Here is a 26,883-nt window from a genome sequence, read left to right as displayed (position 1 = left end):
TCATGAAAGAACTGAAAGTGACAGATGTCTCCATTTGTCGTCCTTCCAGGCCCCGTTGTGTCAGTGTCATCGATATGGGGAAATATATAGTTTCCCATAGTAGTACATGCAGGAATATGTAGGAATGTAACGATTGACACTCAACTCACGATTCGATAGATTGACGATTCTGAGTTCACGATTTTCTCACGATTTTTTAAAAGAATGAGCTGCAGACAAATTTATTTATTTAAATGCTGGGAGTACGCACGCTACGCTGCTGCACGGCGGGAGTAGCGGCCGGAAGTCGTACTAGGCGGAATTGGCACGCAGAAAAAAAAATTATGTTGCGGACAGGAAACGGGAGCCAAAGGAACACAATTTGGACTTACAGTCCTCTTCGTTCGTATGTCTGAAAGTTCCTAAGTTGAAAGTTCGTAAGTAGAGGGTCTGTGTATATGTAGCTTTAATGGCTGATAATGCCCAGAATTTAAATTTCCTCGTATTGTTCCCCTAATACAGTATCTATTATTATTTAAACTGCAATGCAAACTATCGTTAGTGGAGTTTCTTTCTTTTGGCACTGATGCTTTGAACACAGTTCATGTTCTCCCTCCTAACCTTAAACTCTGTATCATCAACCTGCTTCATCGTACATGTATGACCTTCTGAATAACAAACAGTATCAGACAATTTGTTATTCGATCACTGGATCAGTCACAAAGAAATGCACACAAATGAAAATATTTAACAATTATAGCTAACAAGAAAGACTGAGTCTAACAGTGACAACCAGAAATATATTAAACTCAAAACAAATGAACATATGTTACAATTATAGCTAACAAGACTGAGTCCGAGAGTGACAACGAGAAATATATTAAGCTTAAAACGAGTGACATAAAACCAAAACCTCTCTTTAACATTTTTTCTATCTAAAAAATTACCAAAACAGGTAAGAATATCGAGAGTTTGCCAAAGACAAACAATGGCTATTCTAGGAAGTTGGTAACCGATTAAAGTTTAGTCACCAAGCAGAAGAAGGTTGAATGTTAGTAACCAGGCACAATCTTTAAGGCCTGCTGAACAAGTCTCTGTGATGTCACGTTAGGAATAACATATTTAACAGAGATGAATCCCAGGAGACGGCAGTCATTGTCTATTTCCTGAATGTTCTGCTTTGAAGTCACTCATTCCCACGAAGAATAAACAGTAAATGAAAATAAAGCAATTTCACAGCCTTAAAAGCATGGTGGGAAATAACTGTCCACCTGCAAATGTAATGCAAGAGAATCCAGGAAGAAGAAGACTGCTGCACTATATCTGCAGTCATCCAGAGGTTCTGTTTATGTGAGCGAACTCAACCATGAAAGTGCAATGGCTCCACAGAAGATAACATGCTAATGCAGCTGAGCCAAGAAATAAAAAAGGAAAACTATCATTGACTTACAAAACAGAATTTGCTTATACTACTATTTACATAAATAGATTCTTAATGCTTCCTGTCAGTAATGCGGTAGCCTCCTGTATTTACTGAGAGAAGAGCCCCTGTTGCCCTTGGCTAGACACCTGGCCCCTCAGTGCAAGGCCCAGTGGCCGAGCTCATTTCGTCATTGCTTTCCTCACTCACCAAATCTGCCATACAGCCACTCTGAAAGCTGCTGCATGCGTGGACATGTACCATGATGGTACAGATGCCGAAGGGTAAGTACCTGCTACATCCCCACCCTAGGCTGCTGCCCTGTTCTAGGGCTCTGCTCCACGTCCCTAAAGACCCTAAACTGCCTGCGTTATACTACATTTCAACCATAGGAAAGAAAAGCTTGCTTTTTTCCTAAAAGACTTGTATTTTTCCTGTTCAGCCAGATTCCTGTTGCGTTTCGAGCAGAAACTGCTGACAAGAAAGTTGACGGCAAAAGAAAAGAAAACATTAATCCTCTAGAAGAGGTCGTAAGGGAGCTAGCTATGAAGGAGAGTCAGTTCTGTATACATCCGATATGAAGTTGGTGCTGCATAGAGCGGAGCAAAGAGAGGCACCTGGGAGGGATGATGGCCAAGACAATTTAGATATAAATGACCATGTATTGATTCTTTCAAAACCTCCAAAGCCCTGAATCTGTAACGCAGCCCCAGAGGACACCCTGACAGAAAGGCTGATGTAAGTCAACCCTCAGTCACATCTGGACTCTTCTGAGGAGAGATCAATGGTTCACATTGTGAAGCCCCTACTTTCAGACTCCAGATGGTCTGTCCATAGCTTCTGTTATACCATCTGTTTTATACTCTCCAGGTTACCTGACTTTCATCACTATGCCTTAGAAGGGAGCCTCGGAACCGCTCTTATTTCTACCGATTTCCATACACACACATATTCTTTCTAACCTCTACAATTAAGAAACAGCACTGCCAAACTGTATTTGCCATCTAACATAGAACCAATAGGGGAAAAAGCTAACATATTTAGCCACTCTATCCAATACTGAAGTTAACCTGAAGTTAGCCGTAAACCCAGTTAACCTGAACTGCAAATTACTCCATCCTCTGTGTTGCAGACGACACAATTTATAAATGCACCTACGTAAAGACAATGCTGTTATCTACTAGGAATTCTAGGAGACTTCTAAGAGAAGGACCCTAGGGATTAAAGATGCCCACTCACTGTGCCGCTGTGTCTGTGACAGCTGACTGTAAGCTTTCATTTCCTCCACAGATATCCTGACACGGTCCTCTGCATTCCCTGAGGACTGCAGGTGATCCTTCAGTCTGTCCATCTGCACGCCATACTCTCCATAAGTACTGCTGCTGCGTGTCTTACATGGCCTCAGAGTCTCCGACAGTTCCTCCCTCCCTCTCCCTCTCTCTCACCCTCCCTCTCTCTTCAGTCCTTTAGCCGCAGTACTTCCTGGTGCTGCCACAGGTGTCTGCCTCCTAAAACCCAAAGGCATTACAGAACACATTCATTCTTTCTCCACCCACATAAATGTCTTAGTCATAGTTTTTATGCTTCAGCAAATACTTTCTTCCAAAACAAACTTCCCTGGATCCTTTGCTCAGGGCACAACTGTGGCTATTTACACATCCTTCATATTTATTGTTTCACTTCCTATATTGTACTGACTTCTGTCTTGCACTGTCTTGTCTCTTTTAGCACTATTGTTTTTCCTGTGTTGCACTGCTGTTAGTCCTATCATCCCCTTTGCATCTGTCCTCTACCCTGCAACTGTGCCACAGGAATTTCACTGTATTCCTTGGAGCACATGTGCCAGCTAGAGACACAAGATGAGTCTCAAAAGTGCTTCTGTTGTTTCAAGAGGGCATCAAAGGAGTCTAATAACAAAGACTCACAGACGAGAGTTTAGCAGGGTGGTAATAGTGCTAATAAAGCCACTCAAAAGAAACTAAAAAGACAAACAAAGATAAGGAAACAGTTTATGAAATGACTGTAAAGATTCAACTATCTCAGTGTTTCCCCTTCCGATCCTTGGGGACTCACGGCCGGTCCATGTTTTTGCTCCCTCTGAGCCCCCTGCCAGATGGTCCACATTTTTGCTCTCCACTGGGAACTGGGAGGGAGCAAAAACGTGGACTGTCTCTGAACTATCCTTATATGAATTTTCTTGGAAAATGGTCCTTCCAGTTGCTTACATTGTAAGTTAAATGCACACATTCCTTGCCAAGGTTATACGATCAAAGCAATCAAAGCAATCAAAGCAATGCACTCCTTTCAGTATTATTTGGCTGGAGCTAAAAGCATGACCGTTTCGACAGGCATCCTTCATGCTATCTCGAGGCTGGTGCCGACAATAATCACAAACACAGGGAGCAAAAAACAACAACAAAAGGAATGAGTCATGCTCACCATCGCACACCCTGCAGGTGTCTTTCCCACTACTGCTGCTGGCTGGAAAGTCCAGCAGGCTGAGCGAGAGGCTATGGAAGAGCTGGCTGAGTCTTGACAGGATCCTATAGGGAGCCTCCTGACCCTCACGCAAGAAATCCTGCAGAGACATGAGGGACTATGTGCTCTCCAGACACACATCCACAATGATGGAACTGGGCTGCTCAGAGCTGGTCCAGGTAGAAGAGTGGGAAGCCAGACTGGGAAAGGTCACATTGTCGCAAAGGGAAACCTTTCGGAATTTCAGCAGATGATAGTCTCATCGGGTCGCTTTGTTTACAGAGACATTCTCCCAGATGCATGAGAGAAAGCGAGGCTGCCGTCTACGTGCAAATCCCCTTCTGCTAGGCTAATTATACCAGAATCCTGAGTTAATCTGCCATGGAATGATGCAAAGAGGAGGAGACTCAGAACCATGCTGCAGGCTACACACCAGTGTGGCATTGGCTGTGCAATACACACATTAATCAAAACTCTCATAAGAACATAAGAAATTTACAAACAAGAGGAGGCTATTTGGCCCATCAAGCTCGTTTGGGGAGAACTTAACTAATAGCTCAGAGTTGTTAAAATCTTATCTAGTTCTGATTTAAAGAAACTCAGGGTTTTAGCTTGCACTACACTAGCAGGAAGACTATTCCATACTCCAACTACATGCTGTGTAATGAAGTGTTTTCTCAAATTCAGTTTAAAATGTTGTCCCACTAATTTCCACCTATGGCCATGAGTTGTAGTATTTAAATTAATATTAAAATAGCCATTTGGCTGAACAGCATCCAGACCTGTTAGAATCTTATATACCGGGATCATGTCCCCCTTTAGTCTCCTTTGCTCGAGGCTGAGATTCAGCTCAGCTAAGCTCTCCTCATAAGACATTCCTCTAAGACCAGGAATCATTCTCGTAGCCCTATATTGCACCCTTTCCAAGGCAGCAATGTCCTTTTTAAGGTATGGTGACCAAACCTGCACACAATATTCAAGGTGGGGTCTTACCAAGGAATTGAATAGCATCATCACCCTTGACTTAAACTCCACACACCTAGAGATGTAACCCAACATCCTATTGGCCTTTTTAATTGTTTCCCCACACTGGTGAGAGTGGGATACAGAAACATCAACATACACACCGAGGTCTTTCTCATAATCAGCTACCTTTATTTCAGTGGAGCCCATAAAATATCTGTACTTTATATTTCTGCTCCCTGCATGGATTACCTTACATTTATCTACGTTAAATTTCATCTGCCAGGTATCAGCCCAGTTGCTAATTAAATCCAGATCCCGTATATCCTCTGTGTTGCTAGTATTGTATCTGCTATACCACCCACCTTGGTGTCGCAAATTTGACCAGTTTACTGTATGTATTGTTGTCAATATCATTAATGTAAATTAGGAACAATAGTGGTCCTAAAATTGAACCCTGCGGTACCCCACTATGAACGCAGGCCCACTGTGACATTGTGCCTCTAATAACTACTCGCTGTCTGTTAACCAGTTTTTGATCCAAGCTGCTGCAGTTCCTAAAATCCCTGCAGCTTTGAGTTTAAGCAAGAGGCGTTTGTGAGGGACAGCATCAAAGGCTTTCTGGAAATCTAAGTAGATCACATCGTAGGCCTTTTTGTGATCAATTTCTGTTGTAGCGTCCTCAAAAACTCAAGTAGATAAGTTAAACAGGGCCTACCTCTCCTAAATCCATGTTGGCTATCCCTCAGAATGTTATTTGAATCCAGGTAATCTACCATTTTCACTTGGATTATAGCTTCCATTACTTTTCCAGTTATGCAAGTTCAACTGATTGGCCTATAGTTTGTTGGATTATTTCTAGTCCCTTTTTTGTACAGTTTGCGGGTTAAGTATGGACCCTGGGCAGGATACGCGGTTAAAAATGTACTGATTATTAATCAAGTTGGCTATGGTAGGCCGAACAAGCAGTATGGAGAATTTCTGTGTATCGTGCAAGACTGTCAGGCCAGGCAGTTTGGATCTTCTTTATTAATGATCCCGTTGACTACTCTCCTGTTTGGGGACACGCTTGTGATCATTAGGTCGCGGTGAGTGTTTCGCAGCTTTATTTTTAGCGGTGGTAAGCTGCTATCTTAGATGGCATGCCACAGAAGCTACGATTACAGTTTGATTGAGGATAAAGTTTAATGGGATTGAAGTAGCAGCCATAACAGGATCATTATAGCCCCCACACACTTTATTTTATATGCACTATATACACACGGATGTGCATACTACCGGTCAAAAGTTTTCTCACACAGATTTTCTACAGTACATTCACGTTAATCACTTAACATTTACTAAAAATACACTCAATTTTGTTTTCTAACAAATACATTTACAGTATGTTCACCATTTGAGCACCTTAATTAGCAAGAAAATGAAATACCTTTGATTCATCAAAGTAACCTCTAGTAGTTTTAACAGGGAACAAAATTCAAGGCATTGTTTCAGCAAGGGACATTAAATACTGCTCTGTTTCATGGGATGAAACAGTTAATTAGTGCATTTAAAGTTAAAGCACAGCCTGTAATTTGACTACGCCATCACCACAACCAGTTAGCAGGATGTCAGACATGCACTGTTACATACTCTTTCCATGTTATAGAGGAAACTTGTTTTATTTGACCTATATCTTCATTTATAGCTGTTCAGTCAACCTTCCAATGCTTAACAAGAATAAAAAAAATCTGCAGTTTTTTGAGCTGAGAGCTTTTAGTCAGTGGGTCTCAAGCAGTTTCAGTGTGCATGGAATGGGCTGTGAAGGCTGGGAGACAGAGGACGTCACAGAAGGTGACCTGAAGCACCAGAGGTGATGTAGGACGCCTTAAGATCCTCCCAGTATAGACAAAGTCTTCAGGGGTGAAGCATTTTTCGGAGTATAATCTAGGAGGAGTGGCTCGCCACACAAGAATGCTGGAAGGCAGGAAACCTCTTTCTCATGTGTCTGCTGAATGAAACCTGTCCATCTCGTTTGGTTTAGAAGAGAAAATGTTTAAAAAGAAAGAGAATTCACAGGAAATATCACTGCTTTGACAATGATAAGCAATGCACTGGAGAAGCGCCAGTTTCGTTAGTAAAGCTAGTGTTTACCATAAAAAATAAGCTTATATGCTATAACTCCAGTGTGGTTCGATCTGATCCCATGACTCACGTGGGAATTTCAATATACAACGAGAACTGAGAGCCTTGGACATAGGGGTTTACCAGGGTAAGGAGTAACCACACAGCAGTCTGGAGATGGCATCTTCCACCTTCAGTAACAAAAAATATAACGATGATGGAACCAGGAAGGTGGGAAAATGGAAATCAAAAGCAGGACGAAAGAAAGATTTCTGAATTCAGCTCTCAATCAAATGTGGTGTTACATCTGTTAACATAACTCTAGTTAATGAATTCAGCCTGAGCAACTGCCCCCTTTGGTTGTCTTAAATGCTCCTTATCAATAAATGACAATTATCCATCCGTCCATCCATTTTCCATACCGCTTATCCTACTGGGTCGCGGGGGGTCCGGAGCCCATCCCTGAAGCTAAATGACAATTATACAAATTTCAAAGAGGCTGATCCCCCCCCGTCAACCAGGAAATTTTTTTGATGGGCAAAATTTACTGAGGGGGAGTCCCTGCCTGACTGGGAAGATTTATGGGACATTTTTGAGAAGCCTGTGTATATCACTGGCAGAGGTTACAGAAAGCAGTGAAGGATGCACCTGCGGGGTATGACAGTGACTAGGACAAGCAACCACAGGGCAAACAAGCAGCCACACTGCCTCGTATATGAAACAGCCTGCTTATGTCCTTTGAAGCATTTCTCTTCTGAGCTGTACATTGCTTCCCCAGCGTCTGTCAAATGGCCAAGTGCAAAAAGTGTGATGTTTCCTTGTTTTCTGCTTCCATTTTTTTTTCAGCAAACAAAAATCACTCCATGAATCTCAATAAAGCAGAAAACAGTAAATGGCCATAACTGGTGAATCTGACCTTAAATGCTTGTACTTTACTGTACTTAGCTTTCAGTTGTGAACATGCCTCAATGAGAATGCATCCACATAATCTCAATCACGATAATTTTTTGTCACAAATCCACCATCCATTTAAGGCTGAAAAGTGAGCTTAAAGAGCTTAAATTAACATTCCAGTGAAGATGACAGATTTTTTTACATTTTTTTTTACAAAATCTACGTGACAAATACCAGAGACACATAACTCCCGGTGAGCTGGTTGATGTTTCCACTGGTGAAGTATATCCCCCAGTAGGTAGTTTAAAACCCCGGCCCGCGCCACTGGGCGGCCAGAGATATCCTCACAGCAGGCTGGGACCCTATTGCTCGTTTAGCACCCCAGGTTTAAACAAATCAAAATACCATATACTCAAAACAACAAAATAGTCCTCACTACAAAACAAAATAAAAACCAAAAAAACATACCGACAGCGCACAGCAAATCCACTCCAATACGCACACTGGGGTCGTCAGAGCACTGGTTCCAGGCCCCACCTGATAAGCCTAGGGACAACCTGCTAGAGGGTACGGACAGAGTCACCCGAGAAAGTCCACGGTATCAGCAGATTTATACATGTGTAACGTTCGCAGATAATTTTACAAAGGCAGTATATACGTTGCGCCCTAAAAGAGGGGAGGAGAAACAGTGGGTACAACTTTCCCCAAAGGTTGTGGTTTCCTTGTCTTTGCAAACAATCTTATTCTGGATACATGATTTCACCCCCTTATGCCTTTGGGCAAATGCGTTCATCCCTCACCATCAATGCCCCAAAACTTCACGAAGAGTGGTCCGCCTTATCCAGAGGAATACTACTTGCCGCACTCCCTCTTCCCAAGAAACCTCCGAGACCAAACAGTACTTCCATTCGAATCGCGAGATTATGCGGGTATAAATCTGCTGGAAAGGGGGCGGCATGGTGGTGCAGTGGTTAGCACTCTTGCCTCACACCTCTGGGACCCGGGTTCGAGTCTCCGCCTGGGTCACATGTGTGTGGAGTTTGCATGTTCTCCCCATGTCGTCGTGGGGTTTCCTCCGGGTACTCCGGTTTCCCCCCACAGTCCAAAAACATGCTAATTGGAGTTGCTAAATTGCCCATAGGTGTGCATGTGTGACTGAATGGTGTGTGAATGTGCCCTGCGATGGGCTGGCCCCCCATCCTGGGTTGTTCCCTGCCTCGTGCCCATTGCTTCCGGGATAGGCTCCGGACCCCCCGTGACCCAGTAGGATAAGCATTTTGGAAAATGGATGGATGGATGGATAAATCTGCTGGAATACCGCACCCCCATATCAGCATAAAAGTCCCCTCGGGGTATCAAAATAAAGGTCCCCTTTTCGGCTATATGGTCACTACTCGTACCGGTTACATCTACAGGGCATTACATGCAACATATCATGTTTATTTGCATTGCTGGTAGGTCACAGACACAGGCGGGAAATCAGGCCATAGCAGACAGACCCAGTGTTTGGGTGAAGCCTCTAACACGCTCAGGGAGCGCAGCGTCTAATGACAGTAGTTAATGACACAAAGTTTGCTGGTTACCGTTCCAAAAAACACATTCATACATTTATTCACCTGTTTCAATGTAAAAGCATCTGTTTAAAAATATATACATGCAAAAATATATGTGAGTATTTGTATGTGCGGCTTTATAATGAATAAGAGCAACACTGCGTAGAACTGTACAATTAAACATGATTTAAAATTGCTGTCCAGTTGCATAAATCAGACAAAGATGTTTTGCTCATTGACATGCAGGATTAAGTCAGGCAATTTCTGAGTAGTAGGTGGAGGGCAATTAGTCTGCTGTCATTGTCAGGATCGGTCAGTTTTTGTTTATTGTTTTTCCAAGGCAATTAAAAAAAACAACAGGCATGTTCAACACAAGTTCCGTCTCATCTCAACAATTCTTGAGATACATTCAGTTTCACTGATGTTGCCGTAACCTTAAGCAACACAAACCTCTCTGCCCCATTATAAAACCATTCAAGCTCATTGATAGGACATTGAGCATAAGGAAGCATGCCCAGTTTATTTTGGCATCGCTGACCTTCTCCACCTTCCCAAACGCTGCTGTTTGAAGGCAGCAAAAAGCACCACACAGAAGAGATGAGCTGTTTTTCCTACCAATTCTCTGGGCGACTGTCGTCAGTCGCTGTAGCTCTGCATCCAGGTCTCCCACCCGCATCTTCATCCACAGCTTCACACCTGAGGGGCCGGCTGGCTGGATGAGAGCCCGTCTGCTCTGGGGCTGAGTGTCTGAGCTTGCTGCTGCTGCTGCATACGCAGCACGGAGACCAGACCACACCTCCACGCTGGCGCAAGCTCATCGGAGCGAGTGCTTGCAGGGGCACTCACAGCACACACACATGCCCAAATGCTGGAGCTCCACTAGCAGATGAGAGAGAGAGAGAGAGAGAGAGAGAGAGAGAGAGAGAGAGAGAGTATTCAGTCATGCACACAAACAGACGACTGAAGAAGCATCATCTTAAGTTCCCTGTCAGCTATAAGGCCTTGCTAACACCATTCTTTAAAATAATATAAAATTTCATCATAGAATACTAGAATTCGTGGCCATAAGTGGAAATTAGCAGGAGAACATTGGATTTGAGGAAGCACTTCTTTACACAGCATGTAGTTAGAGTATGGAATAGTCTTCCTGCTAGTGTAGTGCAAGCTAAAACCCTGGGTTCCTTTAAATCATAGCTAGATAAGATTTTAACAACTCTGAGCTATTAGTTAAGTTCTCCTCAAACGATCTTGATGGGCCGAATGGCCTCCTCTCATTTGTAAATTTCTTACGTTCTTATATAATCAGTCATTGCCTTTTGACATTCAAAGTGAGTGGTTATAAGATTGAATGGATGGAATAATCTATCTGTCTCCCAAGGCCAAGCAGATGCAGCGACAGAATACTTACTGCCAGATTCACTAGTTAAATCTGCAGCTTCAGTACTCTTTGCACATTGACATTTTATGAATAGTAGCCTAATATAATGAATTGCACTAATGTCTATTACCTATTTCTTTGTATACTGTCAGTTTTTGTACCTAGGGTGAGTGAACTAGTAAGCATTGCAATGCATGTCTTACATAATAAATAATAAAACATCTTGAATCTTGTTGATGTACTATTATTACCGACGGAGCCAACCTGTTTCCAATATGCATAAAAACATTTTTAATTTCTAGGCCTACTTACATTTTATGTGAGGATTATCATCAGATGCACATTTGAAGTGCATTTCAAAATCAAACTGAAACGTAACCATTTATATACGACGTAATAGTGCTGGCTCTACTTTATCGGGGGGCCTAGTCGAAACTTTACTTGGGAGGTCGCCCTACCAAAAAATATGACGATCATTTAACCGTCTGTTCTGCGACTTATCACATCAGTCTTTGGTTCGACTATACTGCCACCTGCTGGTTATAAAACAAAAATCTCCATTCTGAGAAAAATAAAAATAGTCTTTTGGGGGGGCTGCATTTCCGCGAAAGTAAACTGTTCCATTTCAGATATGCAGTTATATAGTGATTTCTTAAACAAATTAACATATGGTACTAAGAAACCAGAATTCCATCCATATACTATACTGTAAGGCATCCATTTTCGCTTAATGTACGCGTTCCTCCTTGGAAAGTGAAAGGTGCAGGTAAAGTGTCCCTTGGATCTTTCTCTCTAACAAACATACAAAACGAAACACTACACCAGTCTATGCTTAACGCGTGCACGTTATACGATTTAGTATTTACACAAAAGGTAATGCGGCAAAACACCATTTTTACAAATAATCGCATTTCTGTTGGAGGCGATATTTCAGTACCTTAAGTGTCTATCAGTGGGCCTGAGATAATGTTAATTGAATGGGTTTCCTTTAAAATGCAGGTCCTGGTATTCAGTGTACCAAAGGGAACAGAGAAATCGAGAAATCGGTTTGCAGGAGTTTAGATTTTCTCCAGAAGCAGAATCCCTTTTTATTACCAGGTAAAAAAGTACAAGGAATTTGTTTTGGTTTAGGTGGTGGCATATGGGTGAAATTGTATACCACAGAACCTCGGTACCTGATTTGAACCAATAGGTGATTGTTGAACGAACATGAAACTACTTAAAACAATAGTTCAATCATCAAATTATATACATTTCACCGGAAATCACGGTTGCAGTACGTAGTAAACTGACAAACAAAAAACGTCTTTGACGTAATCGCCCGGCTAGCTCAGTCGGTAGAGCATGAGACTCTTAATCTCAGGGTCGTGGGTTCGAGCCCCACGTTGGGCGACTTGAGCTTTTAACGAAGTTAAACTCATAACAAAGTAATACAACTTGATTGGAAGCGTTTAGTCGTAAAATACAATTTACGCAATTTTCAATCTGCACTTTTTATTTCCCAAATACACAAGATACAATTATTTGTTTTCGGGCATGTCGCAATACGTATGTATGTATATTAGCAACGGTTATATACATACATTTTGAAGGCATGAAAAATTAAGCAGAACCTGCACTAACGGAACCAAAATAATAGAAAATACAACGTATTTGGGTCGCATATTAATCGCCTATAATATATTGGTATTGGTAAAATAACTTTATGTTCATAATAATATAATCTATCAATCTATGACGTTTATCCAGCAACATGACTGTAGAATTTTCTGTATTGTAAATACCACAAAATAGTATTAATACATAAATATGTCTATCATATGAGATTTAAATAATGTAAATGTTTCAATAGTTAACATGATGCAAATTTCACATATTAGATGTTTTGTAAAACACACTAATGGATACGACAATTTATTTACTACAAATAATCACACAGACAAGATGCATAACCCTAGCAAATCAATGCGTTATAAATAAAGAATGCTTTAATTACGAGAGAAAAAAAAACAGTTTGGACGTAGCGCATCAGCCCGGCTAGCTCAGTCGGTAGAGCATGAGACTCTTAATCTCAGGGTCGTGGGTTCGAGCCCCACGTTGGGCGCGCTACTATTTTTGCAGTAACAGCAAAATCAATAGATCGGCAGTTACGCTAAACGCCGAAATTCGTCCGACGCAGTGTACTTCAGAAACAGCCATAACGGCTTGTAGTAAAACAACAAAGCTTAGCTAAACATTACAATTATAGCTGCTGGTTGTTACAGGAATTAGATGAAAAGCGGCAAAGAATGTGGTTGGAATAGTAAAAAACAGATATTACGGGGTGCACATCGCGCTTATACCGCTGATGTACACCTTCGAGAGTTTAATACAACACAAATACAAAAAAACATATACCGCCCAACGTGGGGCTCGAACCCACGACCCTGAGATTAAGAGTCTCATGCTCTACCGACTGAGCTAGCCGGGCTGGCGATACAAACGTCGCAAAGCTTCAATGATCCACAATATATTCAATACGCTGAAATACATTAAAACTTGAAAATATCACGTTTTACTTACCTTATCATTATATCTACCACACAGGCCTACCAGCGAACACTTTTTCGTAAACGCCATGCCGTGCATTTGGAATAGATCTTACACAATATAATCCAGATGCATACAAGTCGATATACCGACAGGAATCTATTAAAAGGTTTCTAATCATCCATCACTCGCGTTTATAAAATTACTTATGGAAGATTTTTAACTGTACAGTCTATAAACTGTTTTCGCCTGTTGTACTTGACTGAAACTGGACATAAAGACAAGTTTTTGATATATTCTTAGTGAACATTCAAGCCATTTGGTTTTCCTATGATGACTATCCTAACACAAATTACCAGCAAAGCGTTTTGTGAAAAAATGTAGTGATTAGGCGAAGTGTATTTCCTGCATTATTTGGATAATCAGTAAACATGATCAGTTTCACTGCAACCCAAACGAACGCAAAAGCACGGTAACACTTCTAATATTGCCAAAATGTGGGCGTATCCCTGCAGTAGGCATGCGCAGACGGCCCCCATGACGTTAAGAGCGTGTAAAGAAAAGCTCACACTTGCCGACTACTGGATTAAACGAACGGCGAAGGTGAGGGAAACGGAGGGCGTGTAAAAAGCAAGGAGGAATCTTGCCTTGAAATAGCGAACAACAATCACTTAATTAAAAGAAAGAAAGGGATTTCTGTAAGGGAGCCATATATGACGACACCCAAAAACTATGAGCGTGCAGTCGCACTGTGCTGTCACTTATTGGGGATTCATAGGTGACACTTACATATGAAATCAGAATAGACAAGTAAGACGCATTGGACTGAAAGAGTAACCTGTCTGTCAGTCATGAATCTAAAAGCAGAAATACAAATCAGGTAGTGTTTCTAGCACTTCAGCAGGAATCGCTTAGAAGGAGAACGAATACTGTAGAAGAATAATGCAAATGGATTTCAGCATGCTTCGGAATTTAATCAGCAGATACGTAAGTACTGTAGTTACGATGCCATTTCTTTGCACAACGCGCATGAAGCAACTTGTTGGTTAGATATGTATTTTTTAGATAGTATTTTTGACATATATAATTTGTTTTTCCGCCACATTTGATGACCATAAAAGATACCACACGCTTATATAGGGTATTTTAAATGCAATAAATGTGTAGTACGGCTGCTTGCATGTGAAGAGAAAACGATTGGTGGGTTTTCAATATGTTCATTAATTTGAAAATCCACGAGTCAGCTGAAAACTTATGTTGACTATAATACCTCACAGGAAAATATTGTCAGATAATTTTAAGGGCCGATAAATGTTTAGCTGTCATAAACAGTTAATGCATTCATAATATCAAATTATGTTTTATTTTTGAATTTAGGAAACGGATTTGAATATGTCTTTTCCACTGATCTTCGTCCGCTGTTGCCATTCCATTTGTTACATGTCTACTGACAAAAATTGCAGCTTACCATGGCCGTAATACTATTTATTGTTGAGTTAATTTAATTTATGGCGCGTTATACAATCATTAGAAATATAATGTGTTTCAGTTGATATAACTAATCATAAATCGGTAAGGGAAAAACAAATAAATCCATTATTACTTTTGCCGAGGAATGCTTAGCGAATTAACACCCCGCTTGCTGATATAATACTGAAGGATCATCGTATCCGCTTTATGTATTAGGGTCACCTATGTGCAACAGCGGCATGAAAATTTTGCGCTTCTTTATTTGTAAAATGTGTCTTATTTATAGGAAAGCTTCATCCAAAAGGGGGAAACGTTCTACGAAACCCGGGGCACCATGCTGTTTGGGAAAATAAGGATAGTAAATAACTGATCTCGAAAGAATCTTGCACAGTCGAGTTAATATTACTTAAGAGCAAATTTACACATTTATATTGAAAGTACAATAGGCAGATCAAATGTATTGCAAAAAAAAGTTTCTCTTAAATATTCTGCATCGCATTTGTGAAGTGACAGATTTAATTGACTTATCCGCCTAAATTAATTTATTATTTAATACATCACAAGTGTGCAATTCCGTGGTGAAGAGAAAAAAAAATACGCATGGAATGTGTTTACCTAAAATCAAATACCCTAACTGTATACAGTGGCGTTCTGTCAATCAATTTAATCAGGCACGGCCCTACCCTATTTTATAAAAACGTAGCCTAAATAAATTATTCAGTCAACCAATAACGTGCCTATCCTGACTGAATAACACTTGCAGTCAGGGTTATCTGGTCAAATTGCATCCATCCTCCATCAAATTGCACCTCTTAATCCCTTCCCCCATCACTTATCATTCCTGTTTCTTACCGATAACTCTACGTATCATCAATGACTCGTCACGTCGTGGCATTCATGACTTACATCTCCGCGGCAGTAAGCAAGGTTAGCTAGCTGTGTACAATTGCTAAGCAAGTAAATGTACTACTGCAAGTATAAGAAGGCAAGTGAATTGTTTCTGTGTTGCTGTCCCACGGCCATATGCTGCATTAGCATAAAACTGTCAAAATATATCATGCACATGTCTGTTCGGTAGCTATGTAATCAATGGCCTACCCCCCCTCCACGATCTGACAAAAAAAAATGCGTAAAATGTTTTGGTCCTCTTGACGAGCAAAGGGATGCGTTTTCAGATTTTAGCACTGTTTAGGGCACAGACACGGCACACGAAGTAGGAGAAACGCCAGGTAGAAGGGTCACTGCAAGATCAGCGCAATATACCACGTGAGGCTGCAGTACACACGCTTGGAGTCCTCCAGATCAGCACTGCACATGTATTTCTGCATTGATGGCATAGTAAACATTTTGTGGTGGAAAATTTACTCAGTTTTCATAGTTAAATAAAAGTACAAATACCATCCCAAAAAGTTACTCAAGTAAAAGTAAAAGTCCCGAAAAATGCCTGGTTTTAAAAGCAGGCCTATTTAAGTATCAAAAGTAAAAGAAATAGTTTACATTAGTTATATATTCAGATATACTGATCTTACAAAAGCAGCCTGTCCTTTTATACAGACTTGAATATATCATTTCAAGTTATAGCGGATCAGGGTAAAACTGCAAGTAATACTGACTCTGAAGAGAATAACTAGATATCTTCTTTTTATTTAGAAAATGTGGTAAAACTTTCCCAGCTTAGATTAGCAAAAATTATTTTTTTATTCTGTGGAAAACGAAAGACTGACATGCAGGCCAGATTTAATAGTGAGTTACAACATTTCATGGGCATTTATCAGTGGTGAATGAGCAGATGAAATGTTATTGTGCATCTGTAATGCAGTGTTAATATTGCAAATGGTTCTGTTGTTCTAACACTTTGCAGACATAATGCCAAATGCAGGGAAGCTTATGGTATAAATTTGGGTAGCTATGGGGAAATTGTGATAAAAGAGATTAAGAGAATTAAATATGTAAATTGCCCCCCTCCTTGGCAATATATAGAGAGACTGTAATGTTGAGCTGGGGGTGGGAGTCTCTTATGTGGCCAGATCAGGAATCTCTGGGCTCCTGGAAGCCTGACTTCACTCTGACTTGAATGTGGTGATGCTTGCTGACATGGTGATGAGGAGGCAGAGAGATCTGAGAGGAACGAGGGAGAGGGGAAGGGGAAGCCCACCATAGACCTGCCAGTGTTAATATAACACTGGGAGAGGTTCATTTGACGACAAATATTAGTTCTTAAAGCAAAAGTGCCATTTTCTGTGTGTACTGAGCTGTCTGACCCCTTCCTCTTGGAAGCATCTTTTGTAAACTTGCTGGGATTAGCAAACAGAGAAGGTTGTTATAAAGGTTTATGCCTCTCCCCCCATCACACAGACTGCAATGCAGCGTGTTTAAACGGCATAAACAAAGGCACTGGAACACATTACACCAACACACACGCGTGTGCATTCGTTTGCAGGAACATGTCAGTGTCCTACAGCTCATAGTTATTCATTATGACGGGCTGCAGTGTCACTAGATGTATGAAAGGGGGTCTGTTGGAAATGACTACAACACACTTTAAAGTCATTACTGTACGTTCATTTAGAAAACTTTATCCCCCCGTACCCCGAAATAGCCCTGGTGATGGGAGATGGTCTACATACATTTTTTCTTCTGATGAAGGAAGCTTTAAACACAAAGCTTTAAACAGGGCCACATTTACCTTCTCAGGGGCCCAAGCTTTACTTGGGAGGCCCCCTACCAAGCAAACTTAGCATCATTTTACTTCCTCCGCAACACAGGAAATTCATAGACCCTAATCAACTGCCTATTTGCCTATAGCTATGGCTGGCCATGTTTCTGCCAGTACAAAATCATTGTTATATATTTTGTTTTCTACTGTTTTTACGTTTGTGTAACGATAATTATTTTTAAACCATATATATGAATATATGATATACATATTTTTCCATGACCTTCCCTGGGCCCTCTTGTGTCAACTGGGCCCTAGGCAGCTGCCTGCTTTGCGTATGCCTGGGTCTGGGCCTGATTTTAATGTGGTTTTTCAGATGAAGCCAGACACACCCACGAACATTACCTCTAAATGTACACATTCACTGCAGATAATACTGTGATAAAACACAGCGGACTTTAATGATACAGGCTATTGATCTTGGCTTCGCCTCTTCGATTTGGCTCAGCTGACCTGCGTTTCTCTCAGCGTCTTTCATTTCTCTGCATGCGCATTTAGACATATTTAGAGATGAGTGGTCTCTTTCCAAGAGGCCAGATTTAATCAGACTGGCATCAACAGTGCTTCCCATCAAAGCTCCTGCTCTCTGCTTCCTGATTCATTAGCCAAATTAGGCTTCATCGTGACATTATGAAACGTAATTACTAGTCCAAATGACAGCTCCTTTTGATTCCATCGAATCATTGCTGTTCTCATCAGCTGAAAACATGAGCTGGATATTCTTCAGTCAGACTGATTTGGAATCAGATCAGTGACAGATTTGTTTTGAGTGGGGAGTCAGACCTTTATAACAGGATATTCTCTAGTAAACCTGTAAATAAATGGCATTTATATGCAAAGACATTATCTTTGCAGCTCAATATGCTTCACAGAATACAATGCAAAAAAAAATCAATTCTGTTCAGGACTGAGGCTGTCATAATTAATTATATTAGTAAACCAACAGATTGTTTTCTGATTTTTTTATAACACAGGTAATGAATATGCAGTGTGATATCTAGTAACCCATATGTCAAAGGACATCTCCATTGTTGTTATTCCTGTAGATCTTTTTCTGTCCCACTGATGCCATTGGCTCTCCCTACTGTTTGGGTGTGTGAGAGATATCCCAGCCTGTGCGAACCATTGGAGAAGAATCAGCGTCAGACAGGGTCATACCCCTCCATTGTACGTCAGCAATCATGGGCTCCTGCAATGGCAGTGCTGTGTTTCAGAGTGCGGTCACCATGGCGACAGGCATGAAGAAATGCCTTTATTCATTAGTGCTTCAATGCAGACCATATGTGAGGGAGAGTGTGACAAGGAAGATCACAATAAGAAACGTAATCAGTGATTATTTATTAATAATAATCAACAGTACACGGTAGTACCTGTGTGTTAGAATTATTAAAAATGTCTGGCTTATTTTTATGGGTCAGAAGAAGATTATGAACAACATGGACTTTTTCTGTTGGGAATGTGACAGAAGTGAAATGGGGCGCCGAGACGATAATAGCCACACAAAATCTGCATTATTAATTGGCTCAAGCATTCATTATTAATTGTTATAATCGTTAGCCACCAGATTCCAGTGGGGCCCCCGGAGTGCTGAAGCTACTGTGGTGTAATATCAGATGTTATGACGAGCAGAGTCCGGCCGAGGCTGTGTTTACAGCCGGAGGCTGGTTGGGCTGCACTGCGCAGACTTTGCCGGTCAGCAGAAGAACTCCCACCGTATCCTGGTACCAGCCCTGAGTCCAGGCCCTTTTCTTCCCAGGGCTGCGGGTCACTGGGGGATTCGCTCCATTGGGGTTGTGCTTTAGAACGGCAGGTTCAGTGGTGTAACAGTTACCTGCTCATTAGACTGATTGTGACACCGGTGTTGGTAACCCGACTCTCAGTATCGGAGCTGGAATCTGCTGACTAGTGTCCCAGACTCCACAGGAGAAGGCGGATTACGCTGCTCAGCGCCATCTGCTCGGTGCAAACTACTATCACTTGTTTCATACATCACGATGTTTGGTCGTTTATTGGCGAATACACCCCTGGCTGCCGGGTGCAGGTCTCTCATTATTAAGCTGGCCTTATAAATTGATCCCAGGGAAGATATTCATGTTTATTTTATTCTGAGTAACTGAGCCTTGCCTGGAAAGCACAGACGGTAACAGATGTCTAACAGGGCAAAGCTGCATTTGATTGGCTGGGTGAGTAGGTTGTGGAATAGTGTGGAATAGTTCTGTTCTATCATCTGCAACTTCTTACCAGCCACTACTGACCGCCCCTGTACACTGACATGATGTCCTTAGCAGGGACTTTTAGAGGGAACTCGTATTAGTCAGTGCTGAACAGGAAGGATTAGGTCCCCCCCCCCCCCCCCCCCCCCCCCCCAAGGCCTTTAAAGTCCTTCAGTAAAGACGTGGGTCTCTGTGAACTTAAAGCCCTTTCTCGTTGTCTGTGCTTTTTGCTCTAAATGTTATAAGGTTTTCATGTTCTAGAGAGGCGTGATATTAAAGATATAGCAGTCTCTCTTTGCCAGGTCCCACAGAACAGTGGAACATAAATCATTGCGTTTTGGTTGAAGGAGTGAAAAAGAATGAAAAAAAAAAAAAAAAATATATATATATTTTTTTATATATATATATATATGGATGTATGGGTGTCAAGTCATTTGCATTTAATTTAGAAACTCTGGATAATGAAACATTTAAAAATGAATGAGAAATCGTAATGTCCAGCGATTGGTTATTCATACATTTAAAATATAGATGTTCCATGAAATCCAGTATCCTAATTTAGACATTGTGACATTTTATTGTTCAGGTGTTTTGAATGGCAGAGTGTGAGACTGATTGCTGGCTGTCAGACTCCATATGCAAACTGCCAAGTAGGAGGTTTAAAGGTTTCTGTCTGAATTTCAATGTTCACACTGAGCGACATTGCCACCCCCCCCCCCCCCCCCCACCACAGCACGACCCCCGTCTCGCTCCCGCAATGTGACACCGACTCTCATGCAAGTATCAGGCATCCACAGGATATAGGACCTAAGAGTACGGCCTCCTATCTCAGCTGCATGCCACGAATCTGTGTCTGTGTCTGGGTCTGGTTCTGACTCAGTACTCATAGAACATCTTCTGGTTTCTGGTTTCCTGTTATGTGAACAGCCGAGAAAACAAACAGAGGCTTTACGAAGAGGATTGAAGAGGGTGTAAAGAGGTTTTAGTCCCATGTTAAAGGTAGGAGTTTAAAAAAAGTTATGGTATGGATAGCAGGTTCCTGCTGCACTGTATACTGTATTTAAATTTCAGGGCCGAGCAGAGACTTTTCGAGAGACAGATGCTTGACTGGGGTCTTCCCCTCTCGGTACTATTCATGTTATTATCAGCGCTTGAACAGGGGCACTCAGGTTTTCAAAAGGGAGGCACTTTAAATCATTCAGGCAAAGGGGGTAATCCTGCCCACCTCCCCCACACACACCCTGCCCCTACATACACACACACACACAGGTTTGTAATTGTATCTTTGTGAGGACTCTACATTTCTATGGGGAAAACCCTAATTCCAACAAACGACCTTAACCCCAACCCAGCCCTAACCTTACCCATAAGTAACCAAATAAAATATGAGACTTTTGGCATTTTTACTTTTTTGATTGCATTCACAGGTTTTTATTACATTGTAGGGGACATTTGATTTTGACTTAAAACAAAGCAGAAGTCAGAGTAACAATGTAGCTCCCAGAATAGGCTGCAAATTCTCCGCTACTCTGTATTGGACAAACAAGTATAGAAAATATATGGACAGATGGATCTATAATTGCTTGTAATTCAATTACTTTCTAATGTAAATCTTCTCAGTCTTAAAGTATGAATAGTGTTCATGTGAACCATTTCCTGGAACTGCTGGGAAGCATTTTAAAAATCTTCATAGTTCTGCCCACTCAGTTTTTTCCTGCAAGAGGTACGTTATAAATAAAGCGGTACTAATAGAGCAGAAAATGTCAATTGAAGCCAATATGAGGGATTGCACTGGCCTTTCTCTGACGAATGAAAACGCCCCACTTTAGCCAATATCTGCATGATACTTCACATAAGATATGGCTGCTTGAATTTTTGGCCCAACACTTGACTCAAATCAAAGGTCGCTTATAATTAGTGCTCAGTTTCACTCATTTGCTATGGTTATTTATAATATCCAGTTCATGAATCTGACAACAATCTTAACCTGAAAGATGGCTCGCATTTCAAAATCTGTTCCTGTAGAAATGTTCAGCTGGAAACCTGGACCTGAAAGGCTGGTGGAGGAAGTTATAGTTTATGGATGAGGTGATAAAATCACGTGGGGGAAGAACAGTAGGTGACTATAATGTTCCATCTGAGTGCTGTTTGCTGCAGAGCTCTTACATAACTCCATACACTTTGGACGCTCGTCTTCCAAGGCTGTGTTCTTGCTCACGATGCAGCTGTTCGGCTCAGGTACAGCCAAACAAAATGCAGGCTGAGGATTTTGCATAAACCAGCTGGACGCAAAGACATAGTATACATTACTTTTAGCCTTTGTGTCTGGTCAATTCAAAACAGTATAAAAAGTCTAGTGTCAGTAAGATTTGCTTTGTTTGAGGTGGCAAGCAGATCAGTGTGACATGGGGATTGGTGGATGTAACAGGGACTGTATTGGTGGTAAAAGGTTTTTACAAAAAAGGGGTTGAATCGAAACAAAGATAAAGGGGAAACAGGCAGGGAAAACAGAGCAGCGCTAGGCTGTAGGAAGAAGGGCCGAGTTCTGAATATCAGGTTGGGGTCTGGGCCACGAGGAACATGTGCTTTGTATTATAAGTATTTTGTTTAACAGATTGCAGATGAACAGAAGCTGTTACCTGACATTGCCACACCCTGGAGTGAAAGAATTTCCTCCACACTAGGGACTATTACAATCTTAGCAGTCAAAATGTGTTTAGGGTACATGGAGTGCATGCTATTTATGTACGTCAGGCAGGTCTCAGGCTGTTATCCGAGAGCTATTTTGCCAGCTCGTTAGCTTAGCTTTTTTTTGCATTTAAATATCATTACATTAAATGTTCTGGAAGATGGGCCTGGAGGTTGATTTCCATCATTTCAACAGAGAAGCTGAGTTTCTTCAGATTGTTCAGTGAATGTCTTTTATTTTTATTGATGAAGACAAACACGCAGGTTATGAAACTGCCTGGCTCTTCGGCTTCTGCTGCATGCATCAAGGCCGTCTGATAAGGAGCTGCTTTCATGATTCTCAGTCTGGAAGCTCCCTTGCTGCTGGAACGTGTGTCTTGTCCTGGTGAGATGCCACACTACATCTGGAGTGAGTTTGTGAGTTAGGCCCAACCTCCCAACATCTCCCTGTTTCACGGTAGAAGACAAAGAGGAGAAGATATCTTCATGCGAGCAGGATGAGACACAAAGGATCTGAGTCACTCTAGATAAATTAGTCTGATAAGTAAGTAAATATATATAACAATAAACTGAATGATACCATTTCTAATAGAGATAGATTCCGACCTGGAATGGGCTGAGATGCTTTCAAAGCCATTCAGACATCAAATGAGCTCTGCAGCTCTACAGCATTATGATTATAGTCTCCTAAACTTCTTCCGACACTCTAGTTACTGCTATATCCTCTACAGGGTGAAGAAGGGAACAATTTGAGAAGGACAAGACCGGACAAATTTGATACATCCATTCAATCCTTCTCTTGTAATTTTCCAATAGCTTGAATCTCTTATCTGGTTACACCCATGGAATTGTATTGTTCTTTTAGAAAGCTTCTGTTATTGCGCATTTAATGGGCTCCTCAGGAGCCTAACGACTGATTATGACAACTTCTTTTACAGGCCCCTGTGATTCTTTGCCTTAACGATCAATTCACCAAGAATACCTCTACTGAAAGTTAAATTTAGCTTGTCGTATTTAAGGGAACACAAGCCCGCTGCTGAGTCAGGCTCTCTGTGTACCAAAGTGGTGGCGGGTTTATGGAATGCGCCCACAGATCGATGAGAAACATTTATAAAAGCTCAGCCGCTGTTTGTTTGTACAGATTCCCGTTTCCACTGAGGGGCATCAGCAGGCCCCTGCGGTCATAACATCCTGTATGTATGATGTAAAAAACCGTCTGCTTTTACGAATATTGATCGGGCTCTGGAATCTGTTGAATGGTCCCGTAGGGTTTATTCTAAACTGGGGATTGGCAATCTGTGTTCGAGGAAAAGGTGTACTGGCTTCATGCATCTCTCCGTCGCTTCCATGGTGTGCCAAGGATCGCAGAGACCTTTGATGTGTGTTTTTTTCCTCTAAATTAGAAGTGGAGTTATCGTTCTTGGATGCTCTCCAGTTACTCTCCTGAGGATATTCCCCAGAGAATGAGGCAGTGGCATATCTTTAGCCCAGCTTTTCAGCAGCAGGCTTACGTTTAGCCTAGTCTCTGTCTGTCTCTCACTTCGGTGATTCGCACCGGGCGAGGCGGCACCACATAGATGCCATCCCGAAAGGACACGACTTCAAAACACTGCACAGGGAACCCGTCTGCTCTCTGCTTCTCTACCTTCTGGGTTTGTTTCCTTGCTCAAGTTTTTCCTCCTCTTTCTAGTGCAAGGAAGGTAGTTCCTTTTGTTGCTGTTTGTTTGTTTGTTTGTGGCATTTTTGGAGCATAACTTATCTCAGACGTATCACCAGAGGCAGCACTGAGGTGCATGATAGAAGATATATGACCACCCCTGGTAACCCCCTCCCCCACATCAATAAATCTGGGTGATTGATCCACCAGCACGATCTGACCCCCATCCCCAGTCAGTAAATGTTTACCCCTGGCCACCCGCCTAGCCCCAGGTGGCCACCCCAATCAATATTACATATTGCCAACATTCAAGGGCACTGAAAAGGAAGAGAATGCTAGAACAAATCCAAGGGCCCCTGAGTGACTGGGATTTCTCCTAGCATTCCCTCCCTAAAAAATGTGGACCATAATTGGATTGGACTTGGTCAGGGCTCGATATGATGTGCTTTCATGAGACCCAAAATCTCTAGCAGTGCCTATTGCCAGTAGATTACCACTTGCAGACCCATTCGCTGTAACCCTAATTCAGCCACTCTCTACATGGTTCAGGATTATTTATTTGGAGAGGAAAAAAAACACCTGTACTTATTACCTTCGTGCCAGTTCAGCAGATGGTGGAAATTCAAACAGAGCAGGTACTGTACTTATGAAGGAGCTGAGCTTTAATGGGCCATACCTGAGGGCTAATATTTCATCACTAGATCTTTCTGATCTTTGTGCCTCCCTGATAGGGCCAGAACGGCTCAGTGTTGGGGACAGTTGCGCGTATGATTGACCATGAACTTCAGAAGGGATCTGAAGTCATCTGATGCAGGGGTTTAAGGGAGGTGTAAAGTCACGTCCAATTAGATATAAACGTTTGCCTCTTCGCTTTTCTGCCTGAGCGTGCTCACCTCAAAATACACTTTTTTTTAGCCTTATCATGTGTTTGGCTGCCGATGAAGTTATATTAAATATACAGTCTAAAAAGACCCCTTGTCCCTTGGCATTTTCCCCACTCCCACAGTATTACCGTGATCCTCCAATGAACACCCCCATTGTTAATGAAACTTTCATTTCTGTTCTAATAGAATATCGATACGTTATTCATTCCCACGAGGAAATTCTCTTTTTGCTCTCCATGAGATCCACAGACACATATGCAGGTGAGAGTAAGCTTGGGGGTCACAGCATAAGGTCAGCTAACGTGCAGGACCCTTCTAGCCGGGAGTTAAGGGCCTTGCTTGGAATACCCAGCAGCAGCATACCTCTACCAGCCCCAGGATTCGAACCGGTGACCTTCTGACCACTATCTTATTAAAGGAGCGGCAGCTCACCAGATTCCTCCTTAACACCAGCACTCTGCCTCCTCAGCACCAGCACTCTGCCGTCCGTCTTTCCGTTTGCTTAACTGTAAGCACACTTGGAGATGATTTGTAAATAACAAGTTTGGATTAAAAGGCCGGATTCCACATAGTGCTGTGCTCTCTGAAGTCTACTCAAAAACAGAAGCAGAAGTCAGCACATTGGGCAATAGATTTCTCGCTCTGAGCCGCTGACCTGCATCAGCGATTCCAGTCCCGGACCTCCGGAAGTCGTGGCGCGAACCTCCGACAGGCAACAGAGGGTTAACGCATATAACCTATGACCAGCCGAATGCTGGAACATCCCCCAGTACTGCGGCAGTAATGTTAAAATTGTGATGAGATGTTTTTTTTTTGTCAGTTATGTTGCATCTCAGCCAACTCTGCATGCAGCCGCCGCAGCCCACCTCCAACTCTCTCTAAAACACAGATGCACACTCGCATATAAACCAGTAGAAACCAGTACAAAAAAAAATTCCCTAGGCGAGACCATTAAGAACTGGATGAGAGAGGCGATAAAAAGCGATGCATTCTTGAGAGACTCGACTGCAGCGCACGGTTGTTCAGCGTGTCCACATGGCCGGCCGGATCAAATGAGAATCGATCGAGGGGTAGATTAATCGTGAGATAAAGACGTGATTAAGGAAGAACATCAGGCCTAAATTATAGTAAAGGGCCTGAAACCAGCGAAAGGAAGCAGAGAAACCAGAAAACGCTAAAGAAACAAAGACACAGACGCACATGTACCTTTGTATTCATATCTTTGTGGGGACCGTCCATTGATTTCTATTGGGAAAACCCTAATTCCAACCCAGACCTAACCTTAACCCCTACCCAGACCTAACCCTAACCCCTACCCAGACCTAACCTTAACCCCTACCCAGACCTAACCCTAACCCCTACCCAGACCTAACCTTGACCCCTACCCAGACCTAACCTTGACCCCTACCCAGACCTAACCCTAACCCCTACCCAGACCTAACCTTAACCCCTACCCAGACCTAACCTTAACCCCTACCCAGACCTAACCCTAACCCCTACCCAGACCTAACCTTAACCCCTACCCAGACCTAACCTTGACCCCTACCCAGACCTAACCCTAACCCCTACCCAGACCTAACCTTAACCCCTACCCAGACCTAACCTTAACGCCTACCCAGACCTAACCTTAACCCCTACCCAGACCTAACCTTGACCCCTACCCAGACCTAACCCTAACCCCTACCCAGACCTAACCTTAACCCCTACCCAGACCTAACCTTAACCCCTACCCAGATCTAACCTTAACCGTAAGTAAGCAAAGACTTTTGACATTTTTGTTTTTTTGTTTGCAGTGACAGATTTTTTACAAAGTTGTTTCCTCGTTTGGGGACCAAAACAAAGGTCCTCACAACATCGAAATACCAGACATTTAATCACATTGTGGGGACATTTGGTCCCGAAAATGTAATATACACTTAACCCACACATACACACACACACACACACACAAGCCTGAC

At 42.1% G+C, this 26,883-nt stretch overlaps 2 protein-coding genes and 3 non-coding genes across 13 annotated transcripts in view; 3 read left to right on the top strand and 2 right to left on the bottom strand.

Moving 5' to 3' along the window:
* The window catches only part of LOC125709791 (guanine nucleotide exchange factor DBS-like), a 50,561-nt gene extending 36,805 nt beyond the window's left edge, over nucleotides 1–13,756 (bottom strand). The window contains exons 1-2 of one of the 5 annotated variants that reach the window (XM_048978650.1): nucleotides 13,331–13,756; nucleotides 10,006–10,269 (exon numbers count right to left, since the gene is read on the bottom strand). In XM_048978650.1, the coding sequence (XP_048834607.1) occupies nucleotides 10,006–10,072 (67 nt within the window). In that variant the 5' untranslated portion in view covers nucleotides 10,073–10,269; nucleotides 13,331–13,756. Of the gene's footprint in view, nucleotides 1–2,638; nucleotides 2,790–3,838; nucleotides 4,128–10,005; nucleotides 10,270–13,330 lie in introns of those variants that run through there. The other 4 variants (XM_048978652.1, XM_048978648.1, XM_048978651.1 and 1 more) reach the window with 4 other exon arrangements.
* Nucleotides 12,088–12,160, top strand: trnak-cuu (transfer RNA lysine (anticodon CUU)). Its single transcript has one exon. It is a non-coding gene; the product is annotated as a tRNA-Lys (tRNA).
* Nucleotides 12,800–12,872, top strand: trnak-cuu (transfer RNA lysine (anticodon CUU)). Its single transcript has one exon. It is a non-coding gene; the product is annotated as a tRNA-Lys (tRNA).
* trnak-cuu (transfer RNA lysine (anticodon CUU)) lies at nucleotides 13,166–13,238 on the bottom strand. The gene has a single exon. It is a non-coding gene; the product is annotated as a tRNA-Lys (tRNA).
* A 119-nt stretch (nucleotides 13,757–13,875) lies between the features above and the next one.
* Nucleotides 13,876–26,883, top strand: part of LOC125709790 (phospholipid-transporting ATPase IH-like) — a 66,943-nt gene continuing 53,935 nt past the window's right edge. For 4 of the 5 annotated variants that reach the window (XM_048978645.1, XM_048978644.1, XM_048978643.1 and 1 more), the window contains exon 1: nucleotides 13,876–14,284. In XM_048978645.1, coding sequence (XP_048834602.1) covers nucleotides 14,240–14,284 — 45 coding nt within the window. In that variant the 5' untranslated portion in view covers nucleotides 13,876–14,239. The remainder of the gene's footprint in view (nucleotides 14,285–26,883) is intronic. The other variant, XM_048978647.1, reaches the window with a different exon arrangement.

This window comes from Brienomyrus brachyistius, chromosome 16 (genome assembly GCF_023856365.1).
Source record: "Brienomyrus brachyistius isolate T26 chromosome 16, BBRACH_0.4, whole genome shotgun sequence".
Classification (NCBI taxonomy): domain Eukaryota; kingdom Metazoa; phylum Chordata; class Actinopteri; order Osteoglossiformes; family Mormyridae; genus Brienomyrus; species Brienomyrus brachyistius.
This window is presented reverse-complemented; position numbering and strand designations above follow the sequence as displayed.